Source organism: Labrus bergylta, chromosome 12, assembly GCF_963930695.1.
Source record: "Labrus bergylta chromosome 12, fLabBer1.1, whole genome shotgun sequence".
Lineage (NCBI taxonomy): Eukaryota > Metazoa > Chordata > Actinopteri > Labriformes > Labridae > Labrus > Labrus bergylta.
The window spans coordinates 12,837,108-12,852,963 of NC_089206.1; the positions used below are offsets into that span (position 1 = coordinate 12,837,108).

The window sequence follows — 15,856 nt, forward strand, 5'->3', positions numbered from 1 at the left end:
CCATGTAGGAGCGTTGTAGACATATGTGAGAGGAGAAACATAACTGCTCATATTGGTGTTGGGTCATTTTCCTTATTAAGGCTGCTCAGCCAAGCAGCAGTAATGTAGGCCCTAATAAGCCTCATAATGAGACATGAGATTGCCCTTTCGTGATGGTAAGAGCATTTATCGGCTGCTCAGTGTCCAAACCTACTATCTCAATTCTATGTCTGTAGTAAAAAGATGAAATTTGGGTAATTATCCTGGGTCCTGATTTGATGTAGGGAAAAAATGTTCTATCAAGGAATATTACTCTATCATTTGTACATCCTAATTGGCAGCAATTAATTATCTTGAAGGAGCAAACCAAGTGGCTGCGCAGTCATGGTATTGTGCAGCAGATGGCCCTTAAAATCAATCATTTACAAATCAATCCATTATATATAAATGAGTCAAGCCAACTCAAACAGTAGGAAATCACTGGCTGTGTCAAGCACCATACGGCCAAAAGGCAGGCCAAAAAGAGCAACGAAACGGGTCAAAAACTGAGCAAGGGAAAGCAGAAGGGCGACATAAAAGGGGATGCATTGGAGAAATGTTCACATAGGATTCTGCCAGATTAAAGCATTATGGACACTACATACAAGGGCCACATCTAAAAGGTGCTGTCTTAACTGATGGAAAGTAAGAAGGAAGTAAGGGAAAGGCAAAGAGCGATTGGTAGAGTGTGTTGGTGGTTGTACGCAGCTGAAAACTGACACTGAGGTGGCCTGACAGGTTCTGTTTCTGTTCATTGCAAGACTGTTATCCAGAGTGACCGTGTTGTCTTCCTTTCCCTCCACAAAGGTTATGCCATTGCCAGCAGTCTACATGACAGAATGAATGAGCTACAACCACTGGAGCCAGAGACGCTCATCAGTTTGGTCTTTAAGTATGATAACCCTGCACTTAATCCATACCACGTTCAAGAGTCATTTATGGGTAAATCGGCGCTTGATCTCTACATTTCCCCCCTTGTTTGCGACCTATACTGTGGCTGCATTTTAGAAATGACGTGCTTGGTAATCGGGTGTGTTGGGCTGTCAGCTCAGGGTGCATGATCTTGCCAGCATGACTCAAGTCTGCCCGTGAGCTGCTTCCTGTGCCTGTGCATCTACTCCAGTTTGCTTGTATGATCTATTTTAGATTCTTTTGCCCTAGGATGTGTGTGCATCCTCACAGCAGAGAGCCACAGAAAGAAGAAAAATAGGAGGGGGGGAATAGATAATGTTCAAATAATCTACAGGCAATCATGCAAATTCCCCAGACGTTGTGCACTCTGGGATGCTGTAGATAGGGGTGCAGCCATGCATCCCATCAAGGCACAACAAATTTGGAATTAAGCAAACCGTTGAAGGAGATCTCAATCTATATGAGCTTAAATCCAGGCATGATGTGAGTCAATGAGTGTAACACTGCAAGGGCCACTTTTCTAAACGAGTGTGTAGTAAAATCATGAGTTTATCCAACTGGATTAATTGAAAATCCATACCATGTCATGGGCGCACTGTGTTTGACTGCTTCTCATTGGTTCTATCCTTTAACATAAGAGATTCCAAATGGAGAGAACAATGCTTTACATGTGTGTCTTGACCATATCTGAAGGAAGCATAGTCCATCCTGTTACAGCAATAACAGGAGGCAGCAACTGTTAGACTGAACCGTCATCGCAACCGCAGATGTCATGCTCCTTGTGGCCTTCACACATTGAAGGGGCCAAGCCAAATTTGGCATGACCCTGATGTGTCATCTTGATTTAGACACTAGTTTTATGATATCGAATGCGTGCACAAGTGTCTGCGTGCAGTACTGCAATTGGTTTTTTCGGCCAAGCAGGGAAATGTGGATCTTCTCTCCATAATCCCACAAGAGCAGGCTTCCTTGGAAGGCTTGTTGCGGCAGAAGCAGGGGCATTGTGATTGGTGAAAGGCTGGGTCTAATCTCGTTGAGGCAGTGGTCTGTTTGGAGGGCCTTTTAAGGAGATTTGGGCCCAAGGGGTGGAAGCAACAACAACCAAAAACCTATTTTTTTGCCAGTTGAAAGATTTGAGTAATGAATGGCGCTCAGCAAATTCAAATTAGCCAAAATGAAATGGAGGTAGACTCATTTACATTTTCATTCAATCTTCAAAGATTCCTATTTATAGCTTTAAAATTAACTAGATATGCTAGACCAAGACAATTCTTCCAAAACATAAATACATCGCCAATAAAATTTCAAGAACCGATCCCCTACAACTTGAGTCTGGGATCTGGAGCCATGTTGAGTAACATCTACTATCCATTCAGTCCTCAGCGTGAATGTGCTGTATTGACATCCATTAACCACTTTTACATTTAAAGTACATTTTCACATTACTAACAGACAGAGGGAGGAAATGCAACGGTCATATTCATCCCCCCAGAGTGATGACGCTCATCTCTTTGTTTCATCTCCAGGGATTGAGAGAATAAGGGGCTTCGTGTAAAGTGGTTAAACACCGCCATCTGCTGGTTTGAAGAGATAACAGGCAATCTCTGAAATCAAATAAAGCCTGGTTTCTCAAGAATGATCAGTTTTATTATCTTGTTTCCATTATATAACCCCAATTCCTATTAAGTTGGGACGTTGTGTTAAAATAGTTAGACATGAACATACATTTCATTGTTTTTGCAATACTACACACCTGTTTTTAATTTCATGCCAGCACCATGTTTTAAAAAAAAACAAATGTCCAAACAAATTGGACAGGGTTATTATGTTTGCCACCCTGCATCACTTCTTTTTTTTTTTCTTTTTTTTTAAACACTCTTGGTTCAAGTTAGCAGGAAAATTATCACCGGGCTCTTTTACTACAGAGCCAAGCAGTTTTAATATGTCCACAATATGGTTTGGCACTGTCTTGTAAAATAAGCAAGGCCTTCCCTGAAAAAGTTGTCAATTTGGCAGCATATGTGCAGGTTACCCATGTGCACTAATGCACCCTAAAACCATCTATGTTGACTTTAGAACTGTGCACAGATAAAGGTGGTCGACCTCCTCTTTATGCCCAGAGAACGGGGTATCCAGCATTTCCAGATAGAAAGTCAAATGTTTCCCTGTCCGACCTCAGCACACTTTTACACTTTGCCTCAGTTCACTTAAAATAAGAAGGCAGCAGCATTTCTGAAACTGCTGTTAATAACTTTCTTTTTTTGCATGATAGAGTTTCAGCTAGTATTTGTGAATGAAGTAATGAACTGTGTCCACAGCCAATGGTTTTTGGAAGTGTTCCTGAGAATATGCAGTGACATCCACTAAAGAATTGTGTCTGTTTTTACTGCAGTTATTTCACAGGATATTCGTTTTTTGGGGCATAGAGTTATCTTCAGATTCTCTGAATCGTTTTAGAAACACAACATTTACTGCGTTGTTTCATCTGGTGTTTTTTTAAGTATTTCAAAAAAATGTACTTTCGTCACTGTTCCAACTTTTTTTAAACATCTGTCAGTAACTTTTCAGGAATTGGGGTTGTAATATAATAATGAAAAGACTAAAGTCTTTCTGGGTCAGTGTCTGGATCAGTCTGCTTCTTATTCTTCCCATACTCATTTTTACAGAAACATTTTTTTCCAGCAGTAATTATCCACATTAGTTACCATGAGACCAAACCAACCAAACAACCTTTTAAGCCAACAGAGTCAGAAGTGTTTTCATATGCTGTTTTGGGGGGTTGATGTCAGCCACTTAACAAAAACATGACACTATACTAAACCTACCCACACAGCACTAAGAAGAAATTGAACTACATTGAACATTGCTTCTTTGAGAACAAAGTGTCAACAGGCTTTTTGTCCACTTGAAAAATAGAATACAAAACACTCAAAGTGGGACAACAATTTAAGAACAGAGACTTTAAGCATTAATGCTGAAATCTAAACAAAACATGTGAGACTCAATATTGAATTTTACTATCATCACGTCCCCCCACCTCCATTACTTCATGCACACCTTTACATGACTTTGTTGCCAAAGTTAATCTCTGAAAGCAGGAAACAAGCATTCATTTTCAAAGGGGGGAGATCTTACGTTAGTGTACCATTTGACCAAAATGTAATGCAAACATTTTTTAAATTGTTGTATCAAATATATTACACATTTTCAACTTCAGTATGGGACATTTAATTTTGTAGAAAGGATGACAGGTACTATTAAAATGTTTGCATCTGTATGTTTATTTGAAAGAATCGGAGTACAAAAGAGTGGCATTTTCTTCCAGAGAAATTAAGAGAAAATTGAACACGTTCCTTTTATTCTAATTTTGTGAACACCTTAAACATGACCTTTTCGCTAACAGTCTTTGAGATACAGGTAGTATTAATATAAAAATTAAATAAAACTGAAAAATACCCTTAACATTAAATTGATTCAACTTGTGTCAAACAAGCCGATTTCATGACAATCCCTAAATTCCACTACAGTATGATACAAACAGAACGCTAAACAAACTCGTTAAAGTGTTAATACAGAAGCCTTTCTGAAACTCAAAAGATCAAAAGACTGTTGTGTTCCTGCACTTTATTCATCAGCTGACAATTGAAGGAAGATAAGTCAAGTTGAATTAAAACCATGGCTGAAGAAAATGAACATCCACGCTGTATACCAAAGCACTTCTCTGTCAAGAAACATAATATTTGAGATCATTCCGCGCGGCGCAATGATAGTCTTACGAGTAGAATAAAATATACAGAGAAGATAGTGAATTTAACTAGTCAAAAAAAAATAGATTAATAAAATGTTTATGTTTTCACATACCGTTAAGTGACAAAAAGAAATTAATTTACAATACTGTAACTTAATCAGTGTTGACAAACAGGTTAACTACTACTACTGTATCTAGATCATTTTAGAAGGGTGAGAATCATTCAAACTAAATTAATCTGCACAAAATAAACTGTGACACACTAACACTGTTTCTCTGTGAAAAGGAGGATGTCTGCAGGTCACATCAGGGCATCGACTTGATTAAAAATGTGACTGAGGTGACTGATAAGTGTCAGGATGTCATTGATTGTGTAAAGAGAATTAAGGACAATTAAGCATGTGCTTAAAATCTTAGCTTAGGGGAAGACGTCTGCTCTGTTATTAAAGCAATGTAGACCAACTCTGTCGATCTCACTGGGAAAATAACAATCCAAGAACATTGTTTTCTCCATGATTTTTCAAAAACCAAACTATTAACTTGTTCAGTATAAATAAAGCCGCTGCTAACAAGACTGTGCTACAGAAGGTCAAATTAAGTTATTTCAGACATGTGAAAAGTCGTAGCATCCAGCTCCACAGAGTAACAAAGCAAAAAGCCTTTTAAACTGCATTCTCACAGCCTTGCCAGAGGCTGCGATTTATAGATGGCTGCCAAGATGCACACCTACATACAGTAATGAAAACCGGATACAAAAAATATATTGAGTACAACTGTACCAGCAGTGAATATTTTGAAAATGTTACGGATAAAAAATAAATTCTGAGTAAATATATAGTATAGAATAAGGTTTGTAATAGAACCCAGCTATTTGAAACATGCTTTCTGGTTAGACAAATCTACTATGATTGATATTAGTTTACTAAGTAATCACCCACAGTGAGCACACAAACGAGACACTCAACGTTTTTGGTTAACAGTGAATGAGTCCAGTTCAGCATCATACAAAAAGACAGATTAGTGTAGTGTCTTTAGAAAGCAAGGGGACCATTCGACACTTTCATTTGTTCTAATTAAGGCAGGTAACCTGCTACCCTAAATTGTCAGAAACTTAAAAAAAAAACACACAAGTAACACCCAGCCGTCCTCTTCTTAAGAAATAGGAAAGAGGTGCGAGTTAGCATGGGAACAATGAAGACCAGATTATGGCTTTTATGTGCATGCGAAAGGGAGCGTATTTCTTTGGATATCAAGAAAGGTAAAACAAAAACATGTGCTCCAAACAACCAACCACTTGGTTGATTTCATTATCAAAACAAAATAAAATCTGTGATTGTACTGATCCCACACGTAACATTGTGAAACCAACTCATAACAGTTTTTACTACCCTCCATCAAATTTTAGAGTACAAATCTGAGCTGATTGTTCAAATAGAAGGTGCACCTCGAGGTCCAAGAGGGAGCAGCCAATGCGAGCACCGTATTTCTTCTGTTGTTTATGGCAAAGGGAAGTTGATGCTTGTCAAGAGTTGCAGTGGATAATCTCCACTCTCATATGCAAATACTAAGGAAGTGATTGTAACATTGACTCCTCATGGATCCGCCTCTGGGGTTTGATGACCCCCACCTTTAGACTTGAGTTGAAGCCAGGCATCTCCGAGCGCCTTGGCAAAGTGGTCATCCACTGAACCTGTGATGGACACCGAGTTGGAAACAGGCTCTGCTTCTTTATAGTTTTTTCCAAGGCTGCGGCGGAAGTGCTCCTCAATCACAGGATCGTTTATGGTGTTTGCTAAAATATTATTGTTAGTAGTGGAGGAAAACCAGATACCAGTTATTTCCAAGCATTTTCATAGACAAGAGAAGATATCGATGATGACACAATCAAGTCAAGAGAAAAATTAGAGTCAGAATTATTATTTTTTTAAACTCTCTCCAACTGATTTTGGAGTAATTAAAAATGTTTTGGATAAATGTGAAGGGATAAGAGCACAAATTATGCTTTCCTCATCAAGACTCACTTTCAGAAAGTTAGGTTTAAAACACTTAAGAAAAATGTAGTGAAAGTTTCGAGTGACTTGAGATAAAATCTTATGAATATAACTTTCACTTTGTCAACCAGGTAGATTTAACAACATCTCTACCTCACCGGAGAAAAACATAATATATAGTGCCAACATCAGAACTATGAATATTTTTGTCATTGTTGGATCAACCTCTAAGAAGCAGACAGCCAAATAACATCTTAGAACATTTCAGTGACCATGAATGAAACAATACACAAAGAGGGACATACTGTATATTACTATATACAAGTATTACTTTACAGATTGACTGTTGTTAAGACATTTAAAAGGCTTACCATTGCCCTTCTTCTGGTCTGTAGGGGGGCTGGGAGAGCAGCCATTCATGTGGCAGTGTGATAGGTTACAATTCCGGTTGCTTGCAGGGGCACAGGTGATAACAGAGGGACGATTCTATAAGTGGAAAAAATACATAACTTCAGCTTGTGTCTCAGAAACGGAAACAACCAAAGTTTTTCTGATTCTGTTTCTTACACAGACAATCCTATGGCGTCGTCAGTCCACAACTTGTGAATTTCCTTTGGTCAGACATGATATGTAAAGATACTCTGTATTAATAGATTGCCTAATATATACAGCTGTTGCAGTGTTTCCCACAGAATTTAATGAGACTATGGTGGGGGGACACCGAACCCTCTAGGGGGGTCCCGGGGCATGCACCCCCGGGAGAAAAATGTGTACATTTTAAAGTATGATGCATCAATTTTGAGCAAAATTAAGAGGTTAAATGTATGAAAAACTTTGTTATCTTCTAACAATTTTGTGCTCTTGTAGTGCACAAATTGTCAAAACATAAAATCCAATGCCCATGGAAGTTAAATGGCTTTAGGCTTGGCCCATAGAGACCCTCAAGTAGGCATACTGTTCCTACTCCTCTTTCAGTTATGATTATCGCGCCTCTCCAGCTTCTGGTCCACATTTGGATCATTCCTCTACAACATGCTTCTATTTGATGACGTCATACAAGTTGCTGCGCAAAAACATATTTTATAAATTGATTGTAATGTTAAGTATTATAAATATTTAGAGTATTAACAGCAGCTCAGACGATTTAAGAACATTTCAAAATCAAAACGTTCAGACGTGGTTTATGACCAGTTTATATACTTTTTAATAAGCAGGGAGGGTGACGTGCAGATGCACAGACAGAAGACCACTCAGCGCACATTGAGCAGTTTGGACACCATGAGTCTGTTAACAGCAGAGACTGCAGTCTGCCGTTCACAGGTTGACATGTAAACTGTAGAGTAATGATCAATTTAACCTTTTGTTTCTTGTCCATCCAATTACATGCGCAATGGCACATTGTAGTCCACGGACCCACCTTTATCTTTAAATGCACGTTTTGATATAATGAGGAAGATACACTCTTGAAAAAAAGGTCTGATCTAATGTTTGGACTCTAATGTTTTTTTTCAAGACAACAGGTGAGCAGCCGAGCAGCGCGGCATCTTTAGGCGAAATTTATTTTTTTCCGCTCTTTCAGAAGTTGTTTTGAAGGTCCTAAAATAATATTCAGCTAGAATTTTGATATCTGGGTTTACAACTAGTTACACTGCTTTTTCTGACAGGGTGATCAAACGTCTTTGATTGTGTTTAAAACCTTCGAAACCTGCGCAGTGATTGAAAAGCTGTGAGTTGTAACACTCTGCAGGAGGTATTATAAACAAGGGAACGGACAAACAATCACACATTCCAGTGTGCACATCACATTTAAAAGGGTAAACTGTACTTACAATGTTCTTAGAAAAAAAAAAAAACAGAACGTTCTTATAGTTGATAATAACTCCCTGACGCTAGCGGGGCAAATTAGACTATAGCGCGACAGATTAGACTATGGTGGGCCGCCACAGTCTAATTAATTAATGGGAAACACTGTGTTGAATAACTGAAAAAGTCCTAAATGTACATTTGCTATTTCATTTTAGAGAACTCTACAGTGTACAAATACAGAGAATTAACTTCTGAAACAGTAAATGCATAGAGGTGTTCCCCTTCAGCTGGAAAGTGAAAAAAAGTATCCATATTTAGTTTTAGGTTTAACACACCCCAAGAGGAACAAAGTTTTCCTTCAGCCTTGGCAGGAGTAGTAACTCTACATATGACAATGATTCTAATATTTGTTTTGGGTTAGGCAAATCAAAATCAGGTATTTTTTAAAGTCTCTTTTAAGGTCATGTGCTTTCCTTCTCGTCACAACATTAGATAGCCCTTACGTAAGTGTGACAAGTTGATCTACCTGCTGGCGCTCTGAAGTCCCACTACTGATGACGGACCTCTCTCTGCTCCCACCTCCAATATCATGGCTGCTTTTGGTCAGAGCAAGAGGCTGATCAACAGCATAGCCAGAAATGGAAGCATACAGGTGGTTTCCATGGAGACCGTTGGAGGAGGAAGTAATGTGCTCCACAGGAGTGTGACTGAGGCTCCAGTGTTCATTACGGTTGTCCCCAGCTGAGGGGCGAGCCCTTAATATAGAGAGGACAAAATGAACATATACCACACAGCTTCTACTTTTTGAGACATATTATACATCAACATAGTGGTGGGCGATATGGAAAAGATATATCACAATATTTCTGCAACACTTTAAAATGATAATCAAGCATTGTGTCCTCTTTTGTGTCTTTAAATCTATTCTAGTTTTAATTTTAATAGTGATGCATTCATTTAAAAACTTGTGGACTTAAAACATGATACAGTATGTGAGTATTCTCTGACACATGGTCAAAGTAAGTTTTACAGAAATTAGAGTTTTATTCATAGAGGGGGCGGGACATCATCAATTGATAGACAGTCACCACGGTTACTCACTCTCGCTTGCTACACACTGAACGAGAGGAGAAAGAGCTGCTGACTGACATTACTTCAAGCAGCATGCATGCTGTTCAAAAACATTTTTATAACAACCGAGCTCCGGACCACGCAGATATGAACGCCTCCCTCCTTTTCATAGCGTAGTTTAATTTGTATTTCCGTTATCACAACAGGTGAGTTTAGGGTGGAGAGGCTTGTTAGTAACTTGTAAAAACTGAGAGAGCAGGGAACCCCCCAGCATCAGTTTAGATCTCTGATCAATGACTGTCTGAGCCCCGCTCTGTCTGACGCTAAGCAGACTGTTAACATCTCTCAGGCTCGGTAAAAGAGTTTGTTGTGCCGCCATCCAAAGTAGGCTACAAACCTTAATTGTGCAAACTCTGTAAAATAACTGCTTCTTTTTACAGACTAACTTTATAAGAGTTTAGTTTTCATTTTCAGCGATCATCCCGCTCCGATGGGGAGAGTGAGACGCGTCTGTGTGGGAGCATAAACTGCAGCATGGTAGAAAGAACACTGTAGCCCGATTCTACGATCTCTCTGCTAAGATCGTCAACACATTCTAATCTTTCACAATCTAAGATCGTTGTATCGCACAACACTACACCAACAGTCATTCTTTGTCTACAACACCAAGACAGCGTAGACCAGAGTCAGCATGATTTCTTAGACTTTGTTTTCAGGCGCAAATGTTTCTTGAAATGTAAAAACTTAAAGCATAGTGGTCTAAACGTTTATGCTATTGTTCAGATCATGTTCAGGCCTTTTTCTTCATAATATTGGACCAGACAATGTAATGCTTTTTTAGTTTGACTGTTCTTAAGAGTTGTTAAATAAATACAATTCCTTGTGTATTATGCATAGAGCGATACTCTGATAATGACAGGACAGGCTCAGTATGACATTTGTGTTAGAATTGTTGAAAGGAACTTACAGCTGTGTGGCAAACAATCTGCTCATTTTTGTCATGTGGTCATCATCGCAGTTGATCCGATCGTCCATTTGTTCTTCCCCATACTTCCGTTTGCTTGGGCAGTGTGTAGGAGGCCCAGTTATGTTGGACATGGCAGTGGGAAGAGACGGGGTCCTGGATTCATCTTCAGAAAGTCATAAAAACTTTTTAATTACCATTGTTTTAATGCAAATACATTTATTATATTATGGATATTAATACAAATTGTATCTATGTCAATGTACCACATCTACAGTATACAATGGAGTAATAAAGATGAGTCTGTTGTCTTCATAAATATGTAGAGATGATGAATTTGATCAGTATTCAGAGATGGAATTGATATTCAAGTTAACTTTTCAAAGGCTCAATTAACAATGGGGTAGTCCAAGTCAGATGTGTACAAAATGCTTTCAACATCACACTGTAGACGCTCAGGAAATATGTCTGGCAAGGTCCCTGCACTCAAATTCACTTCATTTGGCTGTCTACTCGCCGTTATATTGTATAGTTTCTGCTTATTATATGTCTACACTCATGCACTTTAACTTATGTGAATACTGTCCATGTTTTTGCACATTTACACGTAATCTTCCATATTTAATCTTCCTATTTAAGAATAGTAATGCTTAGTTAAATCCTGGTTGTATATATTCACATTCTTGGTTTTGATATTTTTAGTACTTAATTACTTTGTAGTTAATATTATATTGTGTTTAGATTTGCAAACATTGTGTTTTTTTACTCATTGTGTGTTGGATAACCTGCTGCTGTAACGCCACAATTTCCCAGTGTGGGATCAATAAAGTAATTCTATTCTATTCTATTCATCGATCGGCATCTACATGTATTGATTTATGTGTTTCGAATCATGTTTTAAGAAATTAAAAGCTATTAAGTTTTATTTTTGTACACCCTGTTACGTGTCGTAGTTTTGTGTGTTCTCGCTCTCCTGTGTGTGCTCCCCAGATGTTGCTCCTTAGCCTCGAGTGCCCAGCCACACCTGTGGCTAATTACTAATCAGGAGCAAACTATAAAGAGCAGGAGAGAGGAGGTTGCCAGTTGCCAGTGAGTCGTTAGACTGCGTGTGACTCTGACGAGAACTTTAGAGTGATCCTTCTGTGTAAGCTTTGTGTTCTGATTAAGACCTTATTGTTCATATCTTGAGTGTTAGTTTTGAATTGGCTTCTCTTTTGTTTTGTGTTTCACATTTTGTTTTAGTTTGTTAATAAATCATTTTAAACTCTGCTTATATTTAGTTCCTATTTATTTTCCCTGGGTTTTAATTTATTGTTACTCCCCTCATCCCCTAGCCACCTTGGGGAATGTAACAATGTAAAACAACAACACACCTGTTTTAAGTATGCCTCACTATAAAATGAAACCATTGTCAACTTAACACTTAGCTGAAGGTATTAATTGTGTAAATCAAACCACTCAACCAATTGACAATGTTGTGTACGTCACTCTAGATGTTGTGCACGTCACTCTAGATGTCGTGCACGCCACTCTAGATGTCGTGCACGTCACTCTAGATGTCGTGCACGCCACTCTAGATGTCGTGCACGTCACTCTAGATGTTGTGCACGTCACTCTAGACTCTAGATGTTGTGCACGTCACTCTAGATGTTGTGCATGTCACTCTAGACTCTAGATGTTGTGCACGTCACTCTAGATGTCGTGCACGTCACTCTAGATGTCGTGCACGCCACTCTAGATGTCGTGCACGCCACTCTAGACTCTAGATGTCATGCACGTCACTCTAGATGTTGTGCACGTCACTCTAACCATAAGAAAAGTTGTGAAAAAGTAAACATCAGACCTAAACCAAATCCTTTCTGACATATTTATGTAAGCAAACTTCACATGTTACTTTCACAAATAAGTCAAACTCAAATGTCACAAAGACAGAACCATGTTAAACTAACCTTCGTAGTGCAGTCTCCCGATGTTATTGTTCATCTTGTCCAGGAACTGAGAGTTCAACAGGTCCATGCTAGTGAATCGCATTTACACGCACAAGCTTGTTGCTAACATCGATGTTAGCAAGATCTACAAGCAGGGCAACAGAAATCTTCAAAAAGAAAAGACACATTGGTGAAATAAGTTAGTAAACATGGGTGGAAATCTCGTGGAAATAACCATTGTTATCTTGGCGTTGGTGGTGTAGCAAGCGAAGGATGGTGACGTGAACGATTACAAAGTTAGCAGCGCCACTAGCTGAACATGTAGCGTTAGCTGGGCTCAGATTAGCGCTACAAAGTTAAGACTATCTTAACCTTACATTTACTTTAACGTAGGTTGACAGACACGGTGTTTCTAACGTTCATTAAAACAGAGATACACGTTTGTATAACTTTACAAACGTCATAATTAAAATACTTCTACCTTCGTGGCAGGAGCGGCCACAGCTAACGTTAGCTGCTCCTCAACTTTGTTGTTAGAAGTTTCCCCGATAAATTTATCAAAAGGGAAGAAACGGTCCGCTACACCCAGTAAGTCAAAAAAGTACAGTTGAGTTATTTTCAGTCTTTTAACAACGAAGTTCCCAAAGTAACGATGACAATAACTCTTACTTACTTATCGATAAAATTGTTTTTTTTGCCACAACATCACCGCGGCTAGCCCAGCTTGCCTTTATCCACGCACTTTCCCACCAGTGTTGCCAGATCTCGCGAGAGAAACAAGCAACCAGCTCTATGGAAACAAGCCCAAAACAAGCGACCTGGCTCCTCAAATAAATAAAATGAAGCCAAACAGGTTGCCTAACCTATCACATAGATAGCAGTTGATAGCACACACATATATATATACACACACAATATATATTTATACATGTGTGTGTTTGTCTTGTCTCATTGTGGACGGATTCTCGACATGGACAAACTATCGCGATCGTGTTTGGCTTTATTGTGGAGAGTTGGGATTGAATCAGTAGAGGTTCATCACATAGGGAGCAACTGCACTTTAGAAAACAAGCCCCCAAAACTCGCAACACCCGATATTTGCAAGCGACTTTATATTAAAAAAAAAACAAGCCCAAAGTCGCTTATAACAAGCGGACCTGGCAACACTGTTTCCCACCGTGCTTGTCCTCGAACAAAAAAAAAAAAAAAAAAAAAAAAGGTCGAGAGCGATCCTGGTGGAAACAGAGGGGAACAGGGCGATGGGTGTTAAAGCGTTTGGGAAATGATCAACACCTAAGAGTTTAATGATTTTCAGCTACAATGTGAGTTTTATTCCATTTAAACACGTGAATTTTCTGAAACTGTGATGTTGACGTTTTCCTATCGACCAAGCCTCAAACAAAATGCACAATTAATTACTAGTAGCTGCAGAAGTTTAAAAATAAATCCTACCTGTGCAAGATCCCTCTGCTCTGAGGATTGCAACAATAACTTAGTTTAATAGTTATATTAGTTAACCACTAACGACTATAGTTTGATTTTTAAAATATTTTTGTTATGGCATTTGAGGGCAGCCCCCTTATGATGAACTGTCTTTCATAAGTCTGTTGATCTTAAACATTACAATAACCATAAGTCTGACCTTGCTCCCCAAACAAAACAAATTACATGGACATACAATTTCTTGCAATAATCTCATAACATTGTGTAGGCTACACTCCAACAACGCGATGCAAGTAGCCCAGACATTTCCTGAAGCACAGATATGATGGGTCACCCTCTCTGTACCATATACAGTCAATGCTCAGGACTGTTTGACTTTCTTATTTTTAGAGAGGACTTGTCTGTTAAATTCAACGGTTGGTTTTGATGATCAGTACACTACTACCACCAGCTGATGGCACTCTTTTACCAATGCAGAAGATTCAGTGCATTGTGGCGCCAACAGAAAACTACACTTTCATCACAGACTCTTTGGATGTGCTGGAAGAATTTGCATCCTTTCTTTATCCGATTATATCATGCATCTTATTCTGTAAATGATTATTACAGAGACTTAAACATGTCGGATGCATAACCTTTATTTATAGGCTATATTCAAAAGCATGAAAAATGGCCTCTGAGGGATTTACAATCCATTGAGCAAAAACAGCCCCTATAACAAGACTCTAGATATCATAAAAGAATAACACCCTTTAACAGAAATAAATCATGTAATTTCCTTGATATATTTTTCAAGTATAGGCACAATGACTGTACAAATGACAGTTTAGTCAAAGAAAATGACAATATTTAAAAGAGTACACAATACTATAAAATCCTGCATCGTCACTCAAATGCTAACCTCCACAATTCAGCGTTGCAGCATTCCTGGCATTGTGAATATTGTGTTCTCATGCTGATTTTGTTGTTGTTGGAATTCTTAGATAGTGCATGTTTTGTTGTTGCAACATGCTCAGGTTTAGAAAATACTAGCACGATCACACTTATTTGTATTTTAACCCAAACTGCTCTACACATAAAAAGATCAAACATTTCAATCCCTTGAAGAGCCTATGATGGATACAAAAGATGTTGCCATCTTTTTCAAGTATCTACCAATGTTGTGCAGATTATGTACTCAAGTTTTGAGAGTGTTTATGTGCAAGTATATGTTATATTGTGCAATGTTACATTTAAAGTATTTTATCTAATCACTTAGTGCAGCACTAAAAAAGGGGCCTCTCTGGGCCTGTCAGTGCAGTTTCAATCTCCCAGTGGCCGAGGGAGTGTTCCCAGAGATCAGCCTCTAACCAGTCGAGCAGATATAAATAGCACAATGACAACAGTCATCAAGCATTTTAAACCCTCAGGTTGTTCTGTGATAAAATACACGTGCTGAGAAATTAGGATTTCAATGACTCCGTCATGAAATGTATGTATCCTTTGATCAGTCTATTCAAACTGTGCAGCTCATTGGCCAGATTTGTTATGGCCTCTGAGCACGGCAAGTTATTGATTTATTGATTTGTTTCCCGACTCGTTTCTAAAATATTGGTTTTGTCACCTGCATGGAAATGGAGGTCTGCAATGGTTTCATCAAACAACCTCTGTTCCTTCTTTATTCTGTTCATACAACAATTAAGACGTGTAAGGGCAACCTATGGTATTGTAATGAAGAGTACCACTGACCCTTTTTTCTAAATATTTCAACATCAGTGGGGAATTAATAACAAAGTGCTTTGAAAATATATATCAGCTTTTTAGATATGTAAATACAAAGTTTTTCCAGTATAGAAAAACAATATAATACATCTTTGTGCAGTCATGAGCATGTGGATTTGATATGTGTAGATGTAAATGTTTATGTGAAAATGTAAAAGTGCATTGGTGAACTGTGCCACACAAAGTGGACATTTGTACAATTTTGTCTCAAAAT

General features: G+C 38.5%; 1 protein-coding gene across 1 annotated transcript; it reads right to left on the reverse strand.

The window, feature by feature from the left end:
- Positions 1–4,192: 4,192 nt before the first annotated feature.
- On the reverse strand, positions 4,193–13,251 carry vgll4a (vestigial-like family member 4a). The gene is made up of 6 exons (XM_020629615.3): positions 13,112–13,251; positions 12,460–12,605; positions 10,514–10,676; positions 9,002–9,230; positions 7,041–7,155; positions 4,193–6,470 (listed from the first exon to the last, which is right to left on the reverse strand). The coding sequence occupies exons 2-6, from the start codon at positions 12,539–12,541 to the stop codon at positions 6,271–6,273; spliced, it is 789 nt and encodes a 262-aa protein (XP_020485271.1). The 5' UTR covers positions 12,542–12,605; positions 13,112–13,251; the 3' UTR covers positions 4,193–6,270.
- Between the last annotated feature and the right edge of the window lie 2,605 nt (positions 13,252–15,856).

What these genes read in the sequence shown, in the direction of transcription:
- vgll4a (XM_020629615.3), bottom strand. Translation starts at nt 12,541, where the DNA reads ATGCGATTCACTAGCATGGACCTGTTGAACTCTCAGTTCCTGGACAAG. An exon ending in CGGGAGACTGCACTACGAAG is followed by an intron (nt 10,677 to 12,459) that starts GTTAGTTTAACA and finishes GACTTTCTGAAG; the next exon opens with ATGAATCCAGGACCCCGTCT. An exon ending in AGACCAGAAGAAGGGCAATG is followed by an intron (nt 6,471 to 7,040) that starts GTAAGCCTTTTA and finishes ATAATATTTTAG; the next exon opens with CAAACACCATAAACGATCCT.